Raw genomic sequence first — 22,558 nt, 5'->3', positions numbered from 1 at the left:
TTCCCATGCATCTGCTTCTCCCCCAGGTGCTGGTGGGGGGCAGGTATGTCACTGTCCTCCTGGACCCACATTCCTATGACACAGTGGTGTGGGAGTCCCGCACAAGGCTGGATTTCCACCCCTACGCCATCTTCCTCATGGAGAGGATCTTCGACGTGCAGCTTCCACATTTTAGCCCCAGTGAGGAAAAGGCCAGGATGAAACCGTGAGTACTGGACAGTGGGCCACGGTGGATGCCTGTGGCGCTGAACACAGGCCGGGCATCGCCCCTTGGCTACACTCCGTCACTTGCTGCCCTGTGCGGCCTAGATCTCTGCCCAGGCACGCAGGGGCCACTCAGCCCCGGTCACATCTTCAGTCTTGCCTTTGGGTGGGACTGCAATGTGGAGGCCAGTACAGCTCCTCACTGCTGCCTCACACGCCCCGGGGACCGTCTCCAGTCCAGGACTTTGTCGCCAGGGCAAGCAGGTCTCCTTCTAAATTCAGAATTCAGGAGAAGGAGTTGGCTTTTTAGCCCCTCTGCATTCAGAAGCCCCCGGGTCCCTTGTCCAAAAGTTCAAGCACCAGGTAGGGACAGACGCTGTGGCCAAGAGCTCAGAATGTGGGATGGCGCTGACCGCGTTTCCACCCCAGGTGCTTTCTGCCCACTGCTCTGTGACCGCGGGCCACTCACTTCCCTCTCTGTCCCTGAGGGTCCCTATAGCAAATCAGGTGTCATATGGCAACTGTTACTCCTGTGACCTAGGACTTTTATGCCTAACGCATACGTGGTGTGTTTTTGTTTTTTTTTTTTGTCTTGGTTCTTGGTCTTTTTGTCTTGATTGCAATCATGACATCATCGATTTCAGCCAGTCTCCTGCAAGTCCCAGTTTCCGGCGGGGAACATGAGCTCTGGGACCCTGAGGTCTGTGAGCGGGGTGGGGGAGGGTGACTGTGGGTGCACATGTCCCCACTCTCTGCTGGCCACAGGACACTCCTACACAGAGACCTCCAGGCACTCACGGATGCCATGTATGCCAACCTCTGCACCGTCCTGCTGGGCGACTCCACGGAAGCAGGTGGAGGCTGGCACGAGACGGGCCTCTTTGACTTCTCCTACAACTCTCTGCTCAGGTGAGCCCATGACCTCCTCGCTCACGTGGTGGCGGCCCAGCCCGCGACCTACATCCGCCATGCACCATGCTCAAGGGGACCGGGCACACGGTGTGGCTGCGGGAAGAGCATTGTACACGTGGGACCCCCCACACACACACCAAGTTCCACTGACACAGCTTGTCCCGACAAGCAGAACTGGCTGGAAAAGGGCCCCGTGGGTCACCCAGAGAGGAGGAAGTCAAGCCAAGCTTCGCGGGGCACGTGGGTTTTTGTTTTAGGTCTCACAGGCTAGCAAAAGAGATGCTTGAGAGACCGACCAGGGGCCTTGACCTTGACCGGAGTTTGTAAACAAGTCATAAAAGCGTGTTTCCTCAGCTGCGCTGTCTTTCAGCCTGGGAGACACAGCGGGGATTTGTGGGCGGATGAGTCCTCATGGCAGAGAGTGATGACACAATGACAGAGGTCCGGAGAGGGGTGCTAACATTTGGGGGGCACTTTTAGCCTCGGAGATGAGGCCTCACTCTGCCAGGATCTGGGCAGAGGAAATGGCAAGTGCAAAGGCCCTGGGGCGGGAAGAAGCAGGCCAGAAGGCGTGTGTGGCTGCCACAGAGGGGCGGAAGGGCAACGTGGTGACAGGCGAGAGAAGACTGTGGAAGCAGGCCTCACAGAACCTTGAAGCTGTGAAAAGCCGAGATGTGTCGTCGCAGCACCTGTGACCCCATGCGGGGCTTAGGCCCGGGTCCAGCACGATCCAGCTGGAAGGTTTAGTGCTCCCTGGGCTGCGGGTGGGGGTGTGGGCGAGAGGGGCGCCATTTCCTCTCGGTAGTCATCCTGCTGAAGGGCAGCGGTGGCCTGGACCAGGGTGAGTGGGAGAATGCACGTGACTGCCGGGGATGGGTTAGAGGGACCAGCTGAACACTTTTTTTTTCTATTTATTTATTTGAGAGTGACAGACAAAGAAAGAGGCACATGGGGGTGGGGGGGAATGGGCGCGCCAGGGCTTCCAGCCACTGCAAACGAACTCCAGATGCGTGCGCCCCCTTGTGCATCTGGCTAACGTGGGTCCTGGGGACTCGAGCCTTGAACCGGGTCCTTAGGCTTCATAGGCAAGCGCTTAACCGCTAAGCCATCTCTCCAGCCCCAGCTGAATGCTTTTAACTGCGTGGTGGGGACTTGGAAGATGGTGGGCATGGGCAAGGAGGGAGGAGCCATGTTAAGGATAGTTCCATGGCTGGAGAGATGGCTTAGCGGTTAAGGCACTTGCCTGCAAAGCCTAAGGACCCGGGTTTGATACCTCAGTACCCATGTGAGCCAGATGCACAAGGTGGTACATACATTTGGAGTTCTTTTGTAGTGGCTGGCACACCCATTCTGTCTCTTTATATATATATATACCTCTTTCTCTCTCCCTCTCTCAAAATAAATAAATGGGGGACTGGGGAAAATCCTTAGTCTAAGGACAAGGGTTCAATTCTCCAGGACCCACGTAAGCCAGATGCACAAGGGGGCACATGTGTTTGGAGTTCATGTGTAGTGGCTAGAGGCCCTGGCGTGCACCATTCTCTGTCTCTTTCTCTCTCATAAATAAATAAATAAATATATTTTTTTAAATAACAAATAAATAAATAAATGAGGCCGCGTGTGGTGGCACACGCCTTTAATCCCAGCACTCAGGAGGCAGAGGTAGGAGGATCGCCGTGAGTTCGAGGCCACCCTGAGACTACATAGTGAATTCCAGGTGAGCCTGGGCTACAGTGAGCCTCTACCTCAAAAATAAAAAATAAAAAGTTAAAAAAAAAGACATTTAATTCGCCACCCTTCCCTCTCAAGCATAGTACAGTGCATTTCACGATCAAGGACACGTGGGTGTGTGGCTACTCGGGTGACATGTGTGCATCTGTGTGCACTCGATGTTCACAACAGCTCTATGAGACGGTAGTTCACGCCTCCAATTGATAGATGGGAAAGCAGACCAGGACAGCCTAAGGCATGCACCCACAGTCCCTTGTTTGGGTGCCAGGCTTGGCCCCTGAGAAACGTAGGCATGCCTTCAGCATGTAAATGACCCCCCGCGCCCTCCCCCGCTTTCTCCCTGTGCTCAAGGTGGAGCGCACACAGCACGGCTGTCACTGGCCTGGGTGATGGATGATGACCTGGTCCACCTGTCATTTAGGATGAGGACTAAAGTCCAGAGGGGAACGGCTGAACCCTCATCCCTAGACCCCCCCAAGTCCTGGCTCCTGCCACTGTTGGGCTCTGGGTGAGCAGTCAGTCAGGGGGCAGTGGGTAGAAGGAGGGGCTATGAGAGCCCCTGCGGGATGGCGGGCTCCCGGTGGGGGGATTGTGATGTCATTCCACACGGGTGCCTGCAGGGCCTGGTCCTGGCCCGAGTTCTGGCCACTTCCAGGCTCGGCACTGCAGTCCTGTGTGGCCACCTGTGAACTGGAAGTCCAAATAGTGGTGAGCCACCCCTTGAATCTTCCTTTGTCCTTCGTTGATCCTGCCTCACTGAGAGCCACATCCCAATTTCCACTCTGTCCTTCTGGGACCCTGGCTGCCTCTCTAGAGGCCAAGCTCCCCTGCGGGGCTTTGGTGTTTTCTGTTTCCTTGCCTGGGCATGCAGCCCTCCACATCTGAGTGGCCCATGGCAATGCCACTTGCTCACAGAACCTCCCTTAGCCGCCCTGTGCTGTTAGCTGGCTTTGATCTGCTTTTTTTTTTTTAACTGCACCTAGCGCCACCTAGGGGCCGTGAGTCCACAGGGCCATCAGAGCTTCATGGCCGGGGCCCTAGGAGAAGCAGCCCAGGGTAGAGAAGAAAGGAAGGCTTCAAGAGGGCCGAGGCTGGCCTCTGGATGAGCCCTCCACATGTTCAAGAAAGACGGGTTCCCTCAGCTCAGCGAGAGGAATCATGTTAGCGCCCTCCCCCTGGGGGTACGGAAACCAAGGCTGGCTAAGGGAGACGAGATGGTGGCCTGGAGGACACAGGTCAGAATCCTGACGACCTGGGATTGTCTTTCATACTCATCAGAGCCCTTGGGATTTAATGCTACTTATCAATCCATCTTTCCAATGTGTCTACCCTCCGTCTTCCCTCCCACCCACAGCCATCCATCCTTCTTCCCATCTACTTATCACTAACGTCCATCCCCTATCCACCCACACCTGCATCTACCCACCCATGTATCCACACACATCCATCCATCCATCCAACCTTGCTCATCCATACCTACGTCCATTTCCAGTTACCTGTCCTTCCCCATTCATCTTTCCATGCACCCCCACCCATCCATACCTTCATTCCTCATCCATCCCACATCCACCCACCCATCCATCCATACCTTCATTCCTCATCCATCCCACATCCACCCACCCATCCATCCATACCTTCATTCCTCATCCATCCCACATCCACCCACCCATCCATCCATACCTTCATTCCTCATCCATCCCACATCCACCCACCCATCCATCCATACCTTCATTCCTCATCCATCCCACATCCACCCACCCATCCCCATTCCCCCATTCCCTATCCACCCACCCATATCCATCCACTCATCCATCCATCCATCCATCTCATGTCCATCAGTCCATCCACCCACCCATCCACCCATTCATTCCCCCATTCCCTAGCCATTCACCTATCTCCTGTCCATCCCTCACCATCTATCCATCCTTTCTCCCACCCATCCCCAATCTATCCCTTTCTCCACTCATTGTCTATCCATTTATCTGTCTATCTGCTCATCCACATAGTCCTCCATCAACCATCTTCCCACACCTCCACCTACCCGACCTTCATGTCCAACCTATTGCTGCTGCCTGGTGTGAAGGAGAGCTCAGCACGGTGTGAAGGAGAGCTCAGCATGGTGTGAACGAGAGCTCAGCACGATGTGAAGGAGAGCTCACCTCCCTCATCCTGCTCTCCCCTTCCCCAGCATGCAAAACCCTCTCCTAGGAGAGCCGTGAAGTGAGGTGGAGAGGGCTGGGACTTCAGTGGCATCTCTGTCCCCAGGTCCAACCCCTTCCACATGGGGAGGCGGCAGCAGGGGCAGGGCTCAGGGAGCGTCAGAAGGGAGTTGGAATTGCAAAGGTTTCCCCTGAGCAGCGGCTCCTGGGGAAGAGGAAGTGCGCTCACAGCGGGGGCGTGTGCAGGGTTGCATGTGCGGACGCACAGCATAGCTCATCCTTTCCAGCCTGGCCAGGCCCTGTTCTTTGCCGGGTCTCCCAAGGAGGGACCCTCAAGCCCATCAGCGAACCCAGGGCTTCATGCATGCTACTGAGTTACACCCCAGCCCTCGTTTGTCTTCTCTTCTTTCTCTCCTTCCTTCCTTCCTTCCTTTCCTTCTTTCTATCTTTTTTGAGGTAGAGTCTCACTCTAGCCCAGGCTGACCTCACTCTGTAGTCCCAGGCTGGTCTTGAACTCACAGTGATCCTCCTACTTCTGCCTGGGATTCTGGTGCTGGGATTAAAAGTATGCATCACCTCACCCAACCGTGCTTACTTTTTATTTATATCCATTTCTATTTTTTTTTCATTTTTTGGAATTCACTATGTCATCTCAGTCTAGCCTTGAACTAACAGTGATCCTCCTACTTCTGCCTCCCAAGGGCTGGGATTAAAGGTGTGTGCCAACACGCCCGGCCACAGCCCTCTTTTTATTTCCAGTCAAATTTCATTGTGTTACCCAGGCTGGCCTTGAACTCACGATTCTTCTGCCTCAGCCTCCCAAGTAACTGGGATGACAGGCCTATATCACCAGGCCCAACTAAGCTCAGCCTCTTGAACCACCATTGCATACTCAGTCCCCTCCTTGCCCTAAGTGACTGAGACCCCAGCCCCACCGTGACCACTCACTCCTACGCTGCCCTCTGCCCCCCCCCCACTCAGATTCCACACACCTGGCAACTCTGGCCAGGCCAGGGTTGTCTCCATGGCCTGTGCACATGCTATGCTTGCTGCCCTAACACCTTCCTTTCCCTCCAGGAAGCCTGATGGGCCCTCTCCAGAGACAGAGGTCTCAGCTCACACCGTCTCCTGACCACTCTGTCCTCCACCCTCACCAGCCTCTCACTGCTGCTCAACGCTGCAGCTGCTCGCTGTCGCAGAATGTCCACACTTCCTGATCACTGTCTCTTGAAGCCTTCCCTGTGCTCCTCCCCCAGCAGCTGATGCCCACTCAGCCGTGGGAGGCTTCCCCTCCTCCGGTGTTTGATGTCACAGTACCCCCTGCTTCAGACACTCACTCTGCTTCCCGACCCTCCCGGGTTGATAGGCACCTCTGAGCATCGGTTCCTCTGGTCTGCTGACTCTCCTCACTGCAGGATCTGCCCAACTGCAGAGAAACTGTTATCGTTTGCTTGTTTTTTTAGTATTTTTATTTTTATTTTTTAATTTTTTTTGTTCATTTTTTATTTATTTATTTGAGAGCGGCAGACATAGAGAGAAAGACAGATAGAGGGAGAGAGAGAGAATGGGCGCGCCAGGGCTTCCAGACTCTGCAAACGAACTCCAGACGCGTGCGCCCCCTTGTGCATCTGGCTAACGTGGGACCTGGGGAACCGAGCCTCGAACCAGGGTCCTTAGGCTTCACAGGCAAGCGCTTAACCGCTAAGCCATCTCTCCAGCCCAGTATTTTTATTTTTTGAGAGAGAGAAAGATAGAATGGGCGCACCAGGACCTTAGGTCTGCTGCAAATGAACTTCAGACACGTGCGCCCCCTTGTGGCACATGTGTGACATTGCATGCCGCTGTGTGTGGCTACACGGGACTAGGAGACTTGAACATGAGTACTTAGGCTTCGCAGGCAAGTGCCTTAACCGTTCAGCCATCTCTACAGCCTGTTATTGTTTATTAGTGGGTGTGAGTATGAGTGTGTGAGTGCAGGCATGTTCACGCCAGGGCACACGTGTGGAAGTCAGAGGACAATTTCTGGGGTCAGTCCTCTGACTGTGCCCTTCATGTGAGGCAGGGTTTCCCTGCTCTGGATTCTGACTCTACTGTTCTTTGCTAGGCTTACCCTGAGCTTCCAGAAATTCGCCTCCTACCATCTCACCATCAACACTGGAGTCAGTGTTCCAGGGAACAGAGACCCATCGTGGCTTCTGGCTGTTTACATAGAGTCTGGGGATTGAACTCGGGTACTCTTAGCTTGAGCTCTGAGCACTTTCTCCACTGAGCCATTTCTCCAGCCTTTAAAAAAAAAAATCTAACTTAATTTATTTGCTTACTAGAGAGAGAGAGAGGCAGATAGAGAACGGAAAAGAGAGAAAGAGAATGGGCACTCTAGCGCCTCTAACCACTGCAAACGAACTCCAGACACATGGGCTACCTTGTGTATCTGGCTTACATGGGTACTGGGGAATTGAACCTGCATCATTTGGCTTTGCAGGCAAGTGCCTTAACCACTAAACCATCTCTCCAGCCCCCCCTTTTTTTTCTTGTTGTTTTGTTTTTTGACTTTTTATTTTTTTGAGGTAGAGTCTCACTCTAGCTCAGGCTGACCTGGAATTCACTATGTAGTCTCAGGGTGGCCTCGAACTCACGGCGATCCTCCTACCTCTGCCTCCCGAGTGCTGGGATTAAAGGCGTGCGCCACCACGCCCAGCCTTTTTTTTTTTTTTTTTTTTTAAGATAAGGTCTCACCCTGTAGCCCAAGCTGGCCTCAAACTCTAGGCAATCCTCCTACCTCAGTCTCCCAAGTGCTGGGGTTACTGGCGTGCACCGCTCTTGACTGTTTTGCACGATAGCTGACTTTGTGCAGGGCCATTCCTGGCCCACAGCAGGAAGTAGATGTTCCTCCGGTGCATGAGTGGAGAGGAACATCTAGGCTGCCCTGGAGGGTTGGCTGGGAGTGAATGACCTGCTGCTGTCGCCCCCAGAGCCGGTTACCTGACCCTGTATGGGGTGGAGGCAGCCCCGCGCACCCGTGAGAGCCAGGCCCAGGACCGCATCCACTCGGCCGAAGTCTTCCACACCTTCCGCCAGCTGGACCTGCTGCTGCCCAAACTGGCTCGAGGCTCCTTGTCAGCAGGTAAGCACCATGGAGGCCCAGTGGGTCTAATACGAACACCAGAGGACCTTCTGGAACTGGAGAGAGGAGGAGCATTCTGCCGTCAGGGAGGCAGTCAGATGCCATCTCAGGGAGTTCACAAGAGCATGGTGCTGGTGAAACAGGACTTGCATGAGAGCTGTGGATCCTGATGGAAATTAAAGTCAGTATGTTGAGGATGGAGCCTGAGGGTCTCTATATTCCTTTCCTTGCTTTAAAATTTGTTTTATGGTTCTCTCTTCCTCTCTCTCAAATAAGTAAACAAATAATAAAACATTTAGAAAACAACACTTAAGCACTGGGGAAATAGCTTAGTGGTTAAGGCGTTTGCCTGCGAAGCGTAAGGATCCCAGTTCAGTTCCCCAGGACCCATGTAAACCAGATGCACAGAGGGGCTCATGCATCTGGAGTTCGTTTGCAGCGGCTGGAGACCCTGGTGTACCCGTTCTCTCTTTCTCTCTGCTTCTTCCTCTCTCTCTCCCTTCCAAATAAATAAAGAAATAAAATATTAAAATTTGTTTTATGGGGGCTGGGGAGATGGCTTAGTGGCTAAGGTGCTTGCCTGCAAAGCCTAACCATCCAGGTAAGATTCCCTAGTACTATGTAAAGCCAGATGCACAAAGTAGCATTTAGAGTTCATTTGCAGCAGCTGGTGGCCCTGGTGTCTCCATTCTCTGTCTCTCTTGCTTGTTTTTAAAAAAAAACCCTCAAGCTATATGGAATAATTTAGGAGTAATAAGAGAGTTCTCTATCCTCTTCATTCCTAGCCTACCACCACCTCTCCACAGAGATGACCACTGTTTCTAGTTTGGAGTATACCCTTTCACACTTTCTCTAATCAGAAGCGTGCATCTTGGCACACACACACAGTTGTGTGCTATTTTTGTTTTCTACTTTTGTTGTTGTTGTTTATTTTTTTTGTTTTTCGGGGTAGGGTCTCACTCTAGCTCAGGCTGACCTGGAATTCACTATGGAGTCTCAGGGTGGCCTTGAACTCATGGTGAGCCTCCTGCCTCTGCCTCCCGAGTGCTGGGATTAAAGGCGTGCGCCACCACACCCAGCCTTGTTTTTCTACTTTTAAGGTTTTTACAGAGGTATAATTTACATGCAGGAAGACACACATGTCCTACATACATCGCTAAGGGCAGATCTAAACATTTCATTCCGTCCCCACCACTCCTTTCCCTGATTAGTGTTGCCTTTTCTTCATCTGCCTCTACACAGAACCGCGCAGTGTGGGCTCCTGGGTGTCTGTCTCTGTCATTCAGCATACGTATCTGTGAGATTCACTCAGGTTGTGGTATATATAACACTTCCATTTTTATTTTTCTTTTTGTCCTTTCAAAAATATTTTTTATTTATGTGCAAGAGAGAGAAGAAGGAGATGCAAGAGCTTCTAGCCATTGCAAATGAACTCCAGATGCACATGCCACTTTTCATCTGGCTTTACGTAGGTACTGGGAGATCAAAACCAGGCAAGCAGGCTTTGCAGGAAAGTGCCTTTAACTACCGAGCCATCTCTCCTGCCCACGGTTTTTTGTTTTTTTTTTTCATCACTGTAAGATTTTTGTTGTTGTTGTTGTTTTTTGGGGTAGGGTCTCACTCTAGCCCAGGCTGGCCTGGAATTCAGGGTGGCCTCAAACTCACAGTGATCCTCCTACCTCTGCCTCCCAAGTGCCTCCCCAAGTGCGATTAAAGGCGTGCTCCACCACGCCTGGCTGGAAGTTGAGATCACATTACTCTGCAGATAGTAAAATGAGCTCAGAGAGGTGAAGTCACTTGTGCCAGCAACACGCACATTATGTCGGATGGAAAAATCCAGTGTGTTCAAGACCCGCCCCCTCCCAGCGCCAGTTGCTTCTCTTGGAAAAGTTGGGTTTCTCTGGTGCCTTCTTCCAGGAGTCCGGTAGACTGTAGACAGAGGGCTGGTCCATCATTCTCAAGTATGGAGAGGCTGCATTTCCTAGTGTGGACAGCAGGGGGCAGTGTTGTCGGGCAGTTTCACTGAGTTGGATCCAGGAGGCCAAGCAGCTCTGGGAGAGCCGGGAGGGCTGCTTATGGGATGCCGGCAGCTGGACTGCCTCTCTGGAAGACCAAAATATCAAAAGCACATCTCTATCTCCTATCACCCCTCTGCTAGGAAGTTATTCTGCAGAAATACTTGCATGGGACTGCAGATGTTCACCTCCATGTTGCTGGGGGAGAGCAAAGCTAGAAAGACCTTCAGTGCCCAGCGGTAGGGACTGTTAAATGGACCATGTCAAAGCAGACCCTGCGCCTGTGAAACAGGACTGCTCAGGAGCAAGGTGTGCGGGGGCGGCCAGACCTGCTGCCTTCGCCTGTCGCGGTGGCCGCGTCTAGAGTTTTGCCTTTCGGAGTGCTGAGGTAGGGTGGGGAGAAAATATGTTGGGCGGCACACCCACGCCACGCTCAGGCATTCTTTTCTGCTGTATTGTTTTTTTACTCTTTACTACATATACGCCTGACTTTTCAAATATCAGTGCATTTGTGTTAAACGTAGATGTTAAAAGAAAGTTGGCCATCTGGGGTCTCAAGTCTACTGAATCTCATGCTGTGTCTTGTGAATCTCTATTTTCTTGTGCGGAAAAGGACTTTTGGGAGACTGTTCCTTTGTTGGTTTTTGTTTGTTTGGTTGGTTGTTTTTTTGCTTTTGAGATAGGGTCTTGCTGGTTAACATTCTGGGGAGATGGGAGGCTTCTGGGGTGGCCATGAGGTTTCGAAGGGCTGGAGAGTCTCTGTGCGCTTGAAGCAGACTGTGTCAGGGACCCGGCCACCAGGCTCTGGTGCAGTGGCCCATCCCTGGAGCTTGTGAGGGTGGAATGTGTCACTAACTGGGGGCTTTTCAAAGCAGGTATGACATTTTCAAGGAACAGGCTTAACATATGTTTCTTCAGTCTTTTGACATGGATTCAGGCAGTGTCGTCGCTGGGACAAAACACCTGGCCAGAAGCAGTTTGGGGAAGACAGGAATTTATTTTGGCTTATAGTTCCAGCAGGTGGAACCCATCATGATGGGGAGAGTATGGAAGAGGCAGGAAGCCTGAGTCACATCATCACCTCAGCAGGGAAAGAGAGAGAGAGAGAGAGAATAGCAAGCAGGGCTGGGCTATAACACTTCCATCAGCAAGGCTGTATGTTTTAAAGTTTCCACAACTTTCCCAAATTACGCCACTTTACTGGGGATGGCGTATTCAAACACATGAGAATGTGAATTTCCAGTCCTTAGAAACCTTACCGCCACCCAGGGCGCCTCCCATCTCCCCAGGGGTGAATCTGGGAAAGGGCAAACCTCATGTTTATGGCTCATGGCCGGATTCTTCTGAGAAAGATATCCCTAGTTGATTTCATCCTTGCATAAACAGTGGAAATATGCACACAGTGACCACTGTGATGTTACTTGGTAATGTAATTGGATGGGACCATGGACTGAAAGGCACTGGGCTATAGGGAATACACACACACACACACACACACACACCCCAGGAGATTCCTCATGAGCTCCTGGATGTAGGTTTCTTTAGAAAAGACCACCCTCTGGCTGGGCGGGACCACTGGCTCTGTCATGCCCAAGAGTTGGTCCTTGGAGCTGCGTGGGGGCCACCTGGACTCTTCTGTTCCACACAGCATCATCATGGCCCTCTTCCCTCACTGACCTTACCTATCTGTCCTGGGGGACGTTCAGTGTCTGACCCCAGAGGAGTGTGTTCCCATCATTGGCCAGCGTGGCTTTCTGCGACCTTACAGTGCAGGCTGCCATGTGAGCCTGCGTGTGATCTGGCGTTGCTCTGGGGTGGGTCCAGGAGGGAGGCTGTTGCTCAGACTGTGGTCCACCTGAGTGCCACTGTAAGGTGGCACCATGTACTTATCACATCTTTCTCAAGCACCTGCTGTGGGCCAGGTACTGGTGTCGTAGAGGTGAACAAAACGGGCAGGCTCAGGCTGGAGAGATGGCTTAGCAGGTAAGGCACTTGCCTGTGAAGCCTAAGAACTCATGTTCGAATCTCCAGGTCCTATGTAAGCAAGACGCGGTGACGCAAGTGTGCAGTGTCACATGTGCACACAAGGGGGCGCACATGTCTGGAGTTTGTTTGCAGTGGCTGAAGGCCCTGGTGTGTCCATTCTTTCTCTCTCTCTCTCTCTGTCTCTCTCTCTCTCTCACACACACACACACACACACACACACAAAGGCAGGGTCCCTCCTGCAAGAGAGGAAGCCATTGCTCCTTTCTTGGAGTGGGTGCCGGCTTTCCAGACGGCAGGCCCTGTTCCCATGGCCTCAGTTCCAACAGATTTTCACACCTCCACAGAAGGACAACCTGAAGATCCGTGGCCAGGCATAAGCAGCCCTGGTCTGGGTTTGTGACCTCCACCTTCTGTGTCCTGACCTTGCAGGGGATAAGGACCACGCGTGCAGCGTCAAAAGCCGTCTGTGGAAGTTGTTGTCCCCAGCCAGGCTGGCCTCCAGGGCCCACCGGAGCAGCTGGGTGGAGAGTTACCTGCAGCACCTGGAAGAGATGGGGACGCCGGAGGAGATGCAAGCCCGGGCGCTGGTGCTGCAGCTCTGGGCCACACAGGTCAGCCTGGGTGTGCCAGAGTGTGTGTGTGTGATGTGTGTATGTGTGTGCATACGTGCCAGTGTGCGGGTGCGGCCCTGGGCACGTGACTGCGCGTGTGCATTTGCGAACATGTGCTGCAATGAGTGGGCAAGGCCATGTGCCCATGGCCGGCTGCTGCCCCATCTCTGACCTCACTTCCTGTCCAGTGGCCTTGAGACCAGGTCAACCACCTCAACAGGATTTGCATTTCTTTGCTTGGGGTGTGTGTGTGTGTGTATGTGTGTGGTGTGCAGACACATGCACCTTTGCACACATGGAATACAGAGGAGCACACTGAGTGTGCTTCCTCCGTCACTCATCCGGGTATTTTCTTAGACAGAGTCTCTGAATGCTGCAGACTCCCCAAGCCCTTGTGATTCTCTGGTCTCTCCTGTCCATTGGCGGGGGGGGGGGGTTACAGATGTGTGTAGTCACTCCGCTGTTTACCGGGGTCCCCAGGAATTGAACTTGGATGGTGTCGGGCTCTCTCAGAACCTCATGTCTTTCCTTACCTGCTGAGCCATCTCCACAGCCCCGGCTTCGCTTTGTTCAAGACTTGATGCAAAAGCAAACCCCGTGCAGACGAGTTTCCGGCTGCTAATGTCCCTGTGCCCAGTACTAAGCGCGCACGCTTGTCCTGCTCAGGTTCTTCTCCGCCTCTTTCACTCTCGTAGCCGCTGAAGGGGCGTATAGGGGGCCTCGGACCCGTGCTGGCAATCTGGGATCAGCATCTGGGCTCTTTTTTTTTTTTTTTTTTTTGAGGTAGGGTCTCACTCTAGCCCAGGCTGACCTAGAATTCACTCTGTACTCTTGGGGTGGCCTTGAACTCACAGTGATCCTCCTACCTCTGCCTCCCAAGTGCTGGGATTAAAGGCGTGCGCCACCACGCCTGGCCTAGCATCTGGGACTCTTGCAGGATCTCTGCCTGTTGTTTTTTTTTAAAATATTTTTATTTATTTATTTACAAACTGAGAAAGACAGGACAGGAAGTGAGGTCAGAGAGAGTGGTCACTGGAGCCTTCTTGCCACTTTCAATGAACGCCAGATGCCACTTTGTGCATCTGGCTTTATGTGGGTACTGGGGAATTGAACCTAGGTTGCTTTGTAATCAAGAGTCTTAACTGCTGAGCCATCTCTCCAACCCCTCCACCTGCTTTCTTTTTTTAAAAAATATTTTATTTTTATTTATTTATTAGAGACAAAAAGAGGGAGAGAGAGAGAGAAAGTGAGAATGGGCACGCCAGGGCCTCTAGCCACTGCAAATGAACTCCAGATGCATGAGCCACCATGTGCATCTGGCTTATGTGGGACCTGGAGAATCAAACCTGGGTCCTTAGGCTTCACAGTCATAGACCTTAACCATTAAGCTATCTCTCCAGCCCTCCACCTGCTTTCTAATGGCATAATTTTCACTATCTTCAGCTTTCATTTTTTTCAGTCTTTTCTTATTGTTTTGCTTCTTTCTCACACATCATCTTTTCTTTGACCCATCGCTTCACCACGCCGGCCTTGATCACGATCCCTCGGGCACCATTGGCTTTCCGTTTTTAAATAGGTAAGAATGTCAAACTGATAGAAAAGATGGGTCTCGTGCTCCCCAGGCTGGCTTCCAAATCCCTATGTGGCTGAGGACGTCCTTGAACTCCTGATTCTCTTGCTGCCACCCTCTGAGTGCTGGGGTGACGGGAGTGTGCCGCCACGCCCGTGCTTGCTGGGGACGGGGTCCTCGCACGCTGGACACTCAACCTAATGAGCCGCATCCACAGTCCCCCAAAAGTTTTTATTTTAGAGGTAGGGTCTTACTGTAGTCCAGGCTGACCTGGAATTCACTATGTGGTCTCCAGGTGGCCTCAGACTCATGGCGATCCTCCTACCTCTGCCTCCCAACTGCTGGGATTAAAGGTGTGCGCCACCATGCCTGGCTCCCCAAAAGTTTTATGAACAGTTTAATGAACTGTTCTACATACAAGTCGCCTTGATTTACCATAGTTGACATTTAGTTTATCTTTCCTACTGTGATTTTTTTTGTTTGTTTGTTTGTTTGTTTTGTTTTTCGAGGTAGGGTCTCACTCTGGCTCAGGCTGACCTGGAATTCACTATGTAGTCTCAGGGTGGCCTCGAACTCTCGGAGATCCTCCTACCTCTGCCCCCCCCGAGTGCTGGGATTAAAGGCGTGCGCCACCACGCCCGGCTCTACTGCGATTTTTTGTTGTTGTTGGTTTTTGTTTTTCGAGGTAGGGTCTTGCTCTAGCCCAGGCTGACCTGGAATTCACTGTGTGGTGTCAGGGTGGCCTTGAACTCACTCACGGCAATCCTCCTACCTCTGCCTGGCGAGTGCTGGGATTAAACGTGTGCACCGCCATGCCCGGCCTTCCTAGTGTGATTTTGTTGCCTCACTTGTGACTAAGTCGCAGACATCATGGCTTGTCTGTGATCATGTCAGCATGCCTCTCCTAAGACCAGGAATATTGTCCTGCACAGCCACAGCCCGATGCCAAATGGTCAGCCCAGATGCCCATCACTAGCCAATGTGTATCTTGTACTCTGCTTCTGCAGAATTTTTGTTGTTGTTGTTGGTTTTTTTTTTTTGTTGTTGTTGTTTTTTTGAGGTAGGGTCTCACTCTGGCTCAGGCTGACCTGGAACTCACTATGTAGTTTCGAGCTCACGGTGATCCTCCTACCTCTGCCTCCCAAGTGCTGGGATGAAAGGCATGTGCCACCACACCCGGCCCCAATAGCTTAAAAAAAAATTTTTTTTTTTTTTAATTCATTTACTTTTTCCAGGCTTCTCGTGGCCTGGCATCTGCACTGGCCTCCCCTGGTACTGTTAGCCGCTCTGCATCTTTAGTTCTGGTTGATCTGTCAGATTCTATTCCATTCATTATTTTTCATGACCTTGACAGTTTTGAAGCGCATAGCCCAGTCATTTTTGAAGAGTCATTTAAAAGCTCCATTGAATCCTTACAGCAGACCCCAGACGTCCCGCTGTAAACTACTTACAGTTTAGTCAGGGCGGGGCAGGGATGGGATGGCCGAGAAAGTGTCAGCAGATCAGAGATGCTGCGTGTCCCGTGCGAAGCAGGGTTGGGAAGGGAAAAGACACATCTTGGATGTCTGCCGCAGTCAGGGGTTTAGGGAGGCCTCTCTGTGGCAGAGATATTTGAACTGGTTCCTGGATGTCAAGAAAGCTAGCCTCAAGGAGCTGGGAATGGAGAATAGAGTGTTCCAGGCCAGGAGAAGACAAATGTGAAGTCCTGGGCTTGGACCCTGCCAGGTATCGGGGCCACGGCAAGGCGTGGAGCATGGCCACAGCCCGGTCGGGGGAACTAGGCTTGAGGGAAGGGGCCTCGGAGCGCCGGAACTTGGGAGTTTCCTCTGGGTGAGATATGGACCCAGGAAAGCTTTGAGACCCTAGGTCACCAGAGAGGAGGCCATTATGGACACTGCAGTAATGAAGAGTCAGACAGAGTTTGGGAGCTTCGGGGTGACAGCTGGGGACCTTGGCAGTGGAGCGGGTTGTTGGGATGAGAACAGGGGCCAGATGCCTTGGACGCTGTGGGTCTTGTGACCTGGTTCCTGCTCCCCCCCCCCGACCGTGCCACCCTCTTCTCTCGGCCCCGCTCCACGGAAATAGATGTCCAGGCCGACGTTCCTGGGGGATTCCTCCCACATCGACTGGCTGCTTATTTTTAGTTCTTGTCAGAGCCATTAGCTGCCCTGTGGGCGGAGGCTGGCAGGGGCAGGGGAGGGCTCGCTCAGCAGCTGGCCCCATCCGTTCCCAATAACATATTTATGGGACGAAATGGCATGGCATTCCCAAATGTCCCCAGAGTCCCCAGTGGTAATGACCTCTGTCAGCAGAACTGGACCCTGGTGGGGAACTTGAGTGGCAGATCCCAGGGCACAGGTGGTCTTCCAAGTGAAGGGACTGGCAGCCTTCAGACAGGTGGGGACCCTAAGGTGCTGGAGTCCCAAGAGCAGGGTGGGAGACTGTGGGCCCCCCAGCACTGGCCACCAGCTCTGTGACCCACTTGCCTGGATTTGAAGTGTCTCTGCCACTTTCTAGCCGGGCAGACACATCATCACCCGATGCCTCAGTTTACCCACCCGGAAATAGTGAAGGGCAACACCTTCTCCCAGCATGGCAGGGAGGATGGAAGGAAGATCCTGGCCTGTGCCCAACAGATTTCTCAACAAATGCAGATGTGGAATCCCAGAGCTGGGGGGTAAAGGAGGGGGAGCCAGAGCTCCAGTGCTGGGGAGCCTGTGTGTGTGTGTGTGTGTGTGTTTAATTTTTATTTATTTATATTTGAGACAAGAGGGAGAGAGAGAGACAAGAGAGAGAAAATGGACATACCAGGGCCTCTTGCCGATGCAAGTGAACTCCAGGCACATGTGCCAACATGTGCATCTGGTTTACGTGGGATCTAGAGAATGGAACCTAGGTCCATAGGCTCACAGACAAGCGCCTTAACTACTGAGTCATCTCTCCAGGCCTTTCTTTCTTTTTTTTTTTTCTTGCCCTTTTTAAACAACTTACCACCAGCCTCATTTATCTCACTGGCATCTATTGATAGGTCCAGAGCCCTTTTCTAGTTTTACATTGTTTTGTTAATACTGATTCACGCCCTTGGCCTGCATGCATGTATGTCTGTAATGAAATTATTGGGAAATACGATATTTAATGAAGATTTATTATTCCATTATTATAATTGCATGACCATTTATATAGAGACCCCTTCCCCAAGCTGGCTCAGTTGGGGTTCCATCCACATCCAGGTCACGGAAAGTGTCGGTAGAGCTGAGGTGGACAAGGGTGCACAAGGCTGATGCCTCAGAGTGTGACATCCTGAGTTTTCTAATTATTCAACTGCTGAAAAGTTCCTAACAACTTTAAAAATAAATCATTAATGGCTGGGTGTGGTGGTACATGCCTTTAGTCCCAGCACTTGGGAGGCAGAGGTAGGAGGATCGCCATGAGTTCAAGGCCAGCATGAGACTCCATCATAGAGAATTCTAGGTCAGCCTGGGCCAAAGTGAGACACTACTGCAAAAAATATTTATATCACTAACAAAGCCAGGCATGGTAGCACACGCCTTTAATCCCAACTCTGGGGAGGCAGAGGATTGCTGTGATTTCAAGGCCAGCCTGAGACTACACAGTCTAGCCTGGGCTAGAGTGAGACACCTACCTCGAACCCCCGCCCCTCCAAAAAAGATCATTAACCGTCTCTCACAGCTGCTCAGTACCAGGTTGCCAGGAGTGGCCTTGAAGCAGACACTGGGCTCTGCCAAAGCTCCAGCCAGATTTTGGCCATGGCCTGTGATGCGGGCTCCACCTGGGTGAGGAGAGGTCCTGCTGAGCCCTGAGGCTTGGCCTGGGTTGTATGTCGGCCCAGAGCAGCCCGCTGGGCCCTCTTGATGGGGTGACAACGGGGTGCTCCTTCTTGTTGCAGGGGAACATGGGCCCTGCCGCCTTCTGGCTCCTGCTCTTCCTTCTCACGAATCCCGAAGCCCTGGCAGCTGTCCGCGCTGAGCTGCAGCGCGTCCTTGGGAGAAGCGAGCAGCCCAACGCACAGATGCCCTCCCTCCCACAGAAGGTCCTGGACAGCATGCCTGTTCTCGGTGAGATGCCCAGACCCTCCAAGGAAGCTTCTAACACTTAGTTGATGCAGGCTCCCAAGTCCTCCAGCACCCCCTAACTGGGGCTCCATGCCACAGGGTCAGCCGCCCAAGTCTTGTTCTCAAGAGATTCTTGGTTGATGGCAAGCCCAATGCAGCTAAAATGGAAAGGGGGCTTCACGGGGCACGGGTGGATCTAGGTGCTTGGAGGATGTCATCAAGGCTTGGTCTCTACCTCAGCCTCTGTTTTTATATATTTTGTTAATGTTTTAAAGGCCTTTATGTATTACGAGACACTGATAGAGACAGAACGAGCACACCAAGGACTCTAGCAACCGCAAATGAATTCCAGAAACATGTGCCATCTTGTACATCTGGCATTATGTGGGTGCTAGATAATCGATCTCAGGTCCTTAGGCTTTGTAGACAAGAGCCTTAACTGCTGAACCATCTTTTCAGCCTGTGATGCGGACTCCACCTGGGTGAGGAGAGGGCCTGCTGATTTTTCTTTTCAAATTTTTTTTTTTTATTAACAACTTCCATGATTGTAAACAATATCCCATGGTAATGCCCTCTCTCCCTCCACTTTCCCCTTTGAAACTCCACTCTCCATCATATCCCTTCCCCCGCTCAATCAGTCTCTCTTTTATTTTGATGTCATCATCTTTTCCTCCTATTATGATGGTTTGTATAGGTAGTGTCAGGCACTGTGAAGTCATGGATATCCAGGCCATTTTGTGTCTGGGGAAGCACATTGTAAGGAGTCCTACCCTTCCTTTGGCTCTTACATTCTTTCCGCCACCTCTTCCACAATGAACCCTGAGCCTTGGGAAGTGTGATAGAGATATTGCAGTACTGAGCACTCCTGTCACTTCTTTCTAACACCATGATGCCTTCTGAGTCATCCCAAGGTCACTGCCATCTGAAAAGAGAAGATTCTCTAACAAAAGTGAGAGTAGCATTAATATAAGGGTATGAACATTAAAAGAATTGCTTACTGGGCACTTTGATAAGCATAGTATATACATTTAGCCAGACAGCAGCAGATGTTACATCCCTAGAGCTCATGACTACCCTTGTTTTAAGTTTTCAGTATCAGGGATGTATTCCCACCCATGGAGTGGGCCTCTAGTCCAATTAGAGGGCAGTTGGTTTCCACCATGACAGATGTGCCATTATTGCACCCGTTGGCTCATTTGGCCTGGCTGGCCAAATATAAGGCTTGCAGTGTCCACTGTTCTTCACTAGTGATTTCTCTTTCTCCCATTGAACTGCATGCAGAATGGCTTCTTCCAGCTTTCTGTCAGCTGGTTTACATGGAGGAGGTTATCAGCTCAGTTCCAACAGGATTTTTCAGTGGCTTTGCAGCCTAAGTATGTGGAGTCTTCAGCAATAAGGTCTTACCATCTATTCCTGGTGGGAAACCAAGTCAGCTCCCTATCTTTTTTTTAAAATTTATTTAAGAAAGAGAGAGAGAATGTGCACACCAGGAGCCTCCAGCCACTGCACACAAACTCCAGATACCTGTACCTCCTTGTGCATCTGGCTTTATCTGTGTACTGCGAAATCAAACCCAGGTCTTTAGGCTTTAAGGGCTTAGCTGCTGAGCCATCTCTCCAGCCCCAGTCCCCTTTTCCACTGGGCTGGCTCCAGCATGCAGAGGCTGGATGGCTGCCAGGAGTTCTGGGCCAGGGCAGTTTTTAATACCAGTCCTACCTAATGTCCCAAGGATGCATTTCACTGGCGCTTTGGGTCATAAGCACATCCCGAAGCAGTCATGGGGCTCAGAGGGATGATGTAACCAATCAACTCCTAATTCCAGCAGTTAAGGGTAGAACCACCAGGTCAACCTCTGCCAGTGGGAGATCCCCAGAGGAAAATTAGGGCACTATTTCTAGAAGGGAAATGCATGCTGGGTATGCAGAAGTCATCCCTTAGGCCCTAATCTGCTATATGCCTGGCTCCCACTTTCTTTTTTTATATATTTTATTCATTTTTTATTTATTTATTTGAGAACAACACAGAGAGAGAGAGAATTGGCACGCCAGGGCCTCCAGCCACTGAAAACAAACTCCAGATGTGTACACCCCCTTGTGCATCTGGCTAACATGGGTCCTGGGGAATCGAGCCTTGAACTGGGGTCCTGAGCCTTCGCAAGCAAGAGCTTAACCACTAAGCCATCTCTCCAGCTCCTGGCTCCCACTTTCCCTCAAAGTGGCCCCTCACATTCAAGAGTCTGTGACTTTACATCTGGCCTTTTCCCCACCACGCTGTGTGGCTGTGGGCAAAGCATCCAACCTCCCCGGGCCTCTTCATCTTCCTCTTTTAAACTAGGGCAAGGGACAGTGTCCAGCGGTGAGAGGGCAGCCTGATGACCTTTCCTTGTCCTCACCCTGGACAGACAGCGTGCTGAACGAGAGCCTCCGGCTCACAGCGGCTCCCTTCATCACTCGGGAGGTAGTGGCAGATCTGGCCTTACCCATGGCAGATGGAAGGGAATTCTCACTGCGACGTGGTGACCGCCTCCTCCTCTTCCCATTCCTGAGTCCACAGAGAGACCCAGACATCTACACAGACCCTGAGGTCAGTGGCCAGGGCAGCTGCTCGTATCAGGGGCTGTGGAGGTGTGCATGGGCGGCAGTGAATGCTGTGGGGCCAGCCAGTCCTGCGTGTGCTGGCCAGGTTATCATTTCACCTGTCCATAACCAAACAGGGTCACTTCACCTTTACACAGTGTCCAGTTATGACATGTTTGTAAGAAACACTCTCATTTTGGTGTGGGCTTGTTTAGAGGTTGGGGTCAGAAATAAACTTGCTTTTTACAAGATTTTTATTTATTTGAGAGACAGAGAGAGAGACTGAGAGACAGGTAGACAAAGAGAGAGTTGGGTGCACCAGGGCCTCCAGCCACTGCAAACAAATTCCAGATGCATGTGCCATCTTTGCATCTGGCTTACGTGGGTACTGGGGAATTGAACCTGGGTCCTTAGGCACTTGCAGACAAGTGCCTTAACACCCAAGCCACCTCTCCAGTCCTAGACTTTCTTTTCTTTGAAAAAATTAAGCTAGGCATAATGACACATGCCTTTAATACCAGCACTCAGAAGGCAGAGGTAGGAGAATTGCCGTAAGTTCAAGACCACCCTGAGAATACAGAGTGAATTCCAGGTTAGCCTGCGCTAGAGTGAGACCCTACCTTGAAAAAAAATTTTTTTTAATTATTTAATTAATTTATTTGAGAGAGAGGGAGGGAGAAAATTGACACCTTACTCCCTGAGAAAGAACTCCAGACACATGAGCCACCTTATGCGTCTGGTTTTCCGTGGGTACTGGAGAATCAGACCTGGTTCCTTTGGCTTTGCAGGCAAGTGCCTTAACTGCTAAGCCGTCTCTCCAGCCCCAGAAGTCGACTTTCTCATTGCAGGTATTTAAATACAACCGGTTCCTGAACGTGGATGGGTCAGAGAAGAAAGATTTTTACAAGGACGGGAAACGCCTGAAGAATTACAACTTACCATGGGGAGCAGGCCACAATCAATGCCTGGGGAGGAACTTCGCAGTCAACAGCATCAAACAGTGAGCAAGGGGGCGTGGCAACGTGGGCGCGCCCTCACATGGGTGGCGTGGGTGGCATGGCGGGTGGGGCTCCTTCCCTCCCCGGGGCCTCAGGCCCTTCGTAGTGGTTTATTGCTGAAACTCCAAACTGGCTGAGAACCAACTCTTGCCCACAAATCTATTTATTTGTGTCTCTATAAACGTGTGGTAACTTGGAAATCGGAAGCACTCTGTGTAAAGCCAGATTTCTGACTTCTTTTGAAGTAGTCAGACCTGGCAGAAGGTCTCCCCCTCCTTGAATGACACTGGCCACTGCGTCCAGCTGGAATGGCTGTCCCTTGGCGGCCAGGTGTTCAGACTCTGCAGCAGAAACTGGCCTGGTGGGGTGGGGGGGGGGGGACAAAAGCAATGTGTGTTCTCTTCCTCAGACCCCCAAGAACCTTAGTCCTCAGGATCAAAAACCTTTCACTCTCGCCAATAATTCTGCCCCCACGGGTCTTTCTAGTGCCCGTGTCGTAAGCTGAGCCTCTTTTCTCAACCAGGGCATTGATTGTAGCTACACCTGCAGGAAAAGTGGGGTGCTCGGGTGGTCCTAGGCTTTGCAGAATGCTAGTTAT

General features: G+C 51.7%; 1 protein-coding gene across 1 annotated transcript in view; it reads left to right on the top strand.

The window, feature by feature from the left end:
• Ptgis (prostaglandin I2 synthase) overlaps window positions 1–22,558 on the top strand; it is a 42,216-nt gene that overhangs the window by 15,650 nt on the left and 4,008 nt on the right. Inside the window, exons 3-9 of the mRNA XM_004663874.2 lie at window positions 27–205; window positions 970–1,113; window positions 7,979–8,130; window positions 12,562–12,743; window positions 18,221–18,389; window positions 20,788–20,969; window positions 21,811–21,962. Of these exons, the coding sequence (XP_004663931.1) occupies window positions 27–205; window positions 970–1,113; window positions 7,979–8,130; window positions 12,562–12,743; window positions 18,221–18,389; window positions 20,788–20,969; window positions 21,811–21,962 (1,160 nt within the window). The remainder of the gene's footprint in view (window positions 1–26; window positions 206–969; window positions 1,114–7,978; window positions 8,131–12,561; window positions 12,744–18,220; window positions 18,390–20,787; window positions 20,970–21,810; window positions 21,963–22,558) is intronic.

Source organism: Jaculus jaculus, chromosome 8 (assembly GCF_020740685.1).
Source record: "Jaculus jaculus isolate mJacJac1 chromosome 8, mJacJac1.mat.Y.cur, whole genome shotgun sequence".
Lineage (NCBI taxonomy): Eukaryota > Metazoa > Chordata > Mammalia > Rodentia > Dipodidae > Jaculus > Jaculus jaculus.
The sequence above is the reverse complement of the archived record's forward strand: the minus strand, read 5'-3'. Positions and strand labels throughout refer to the sequence as shown.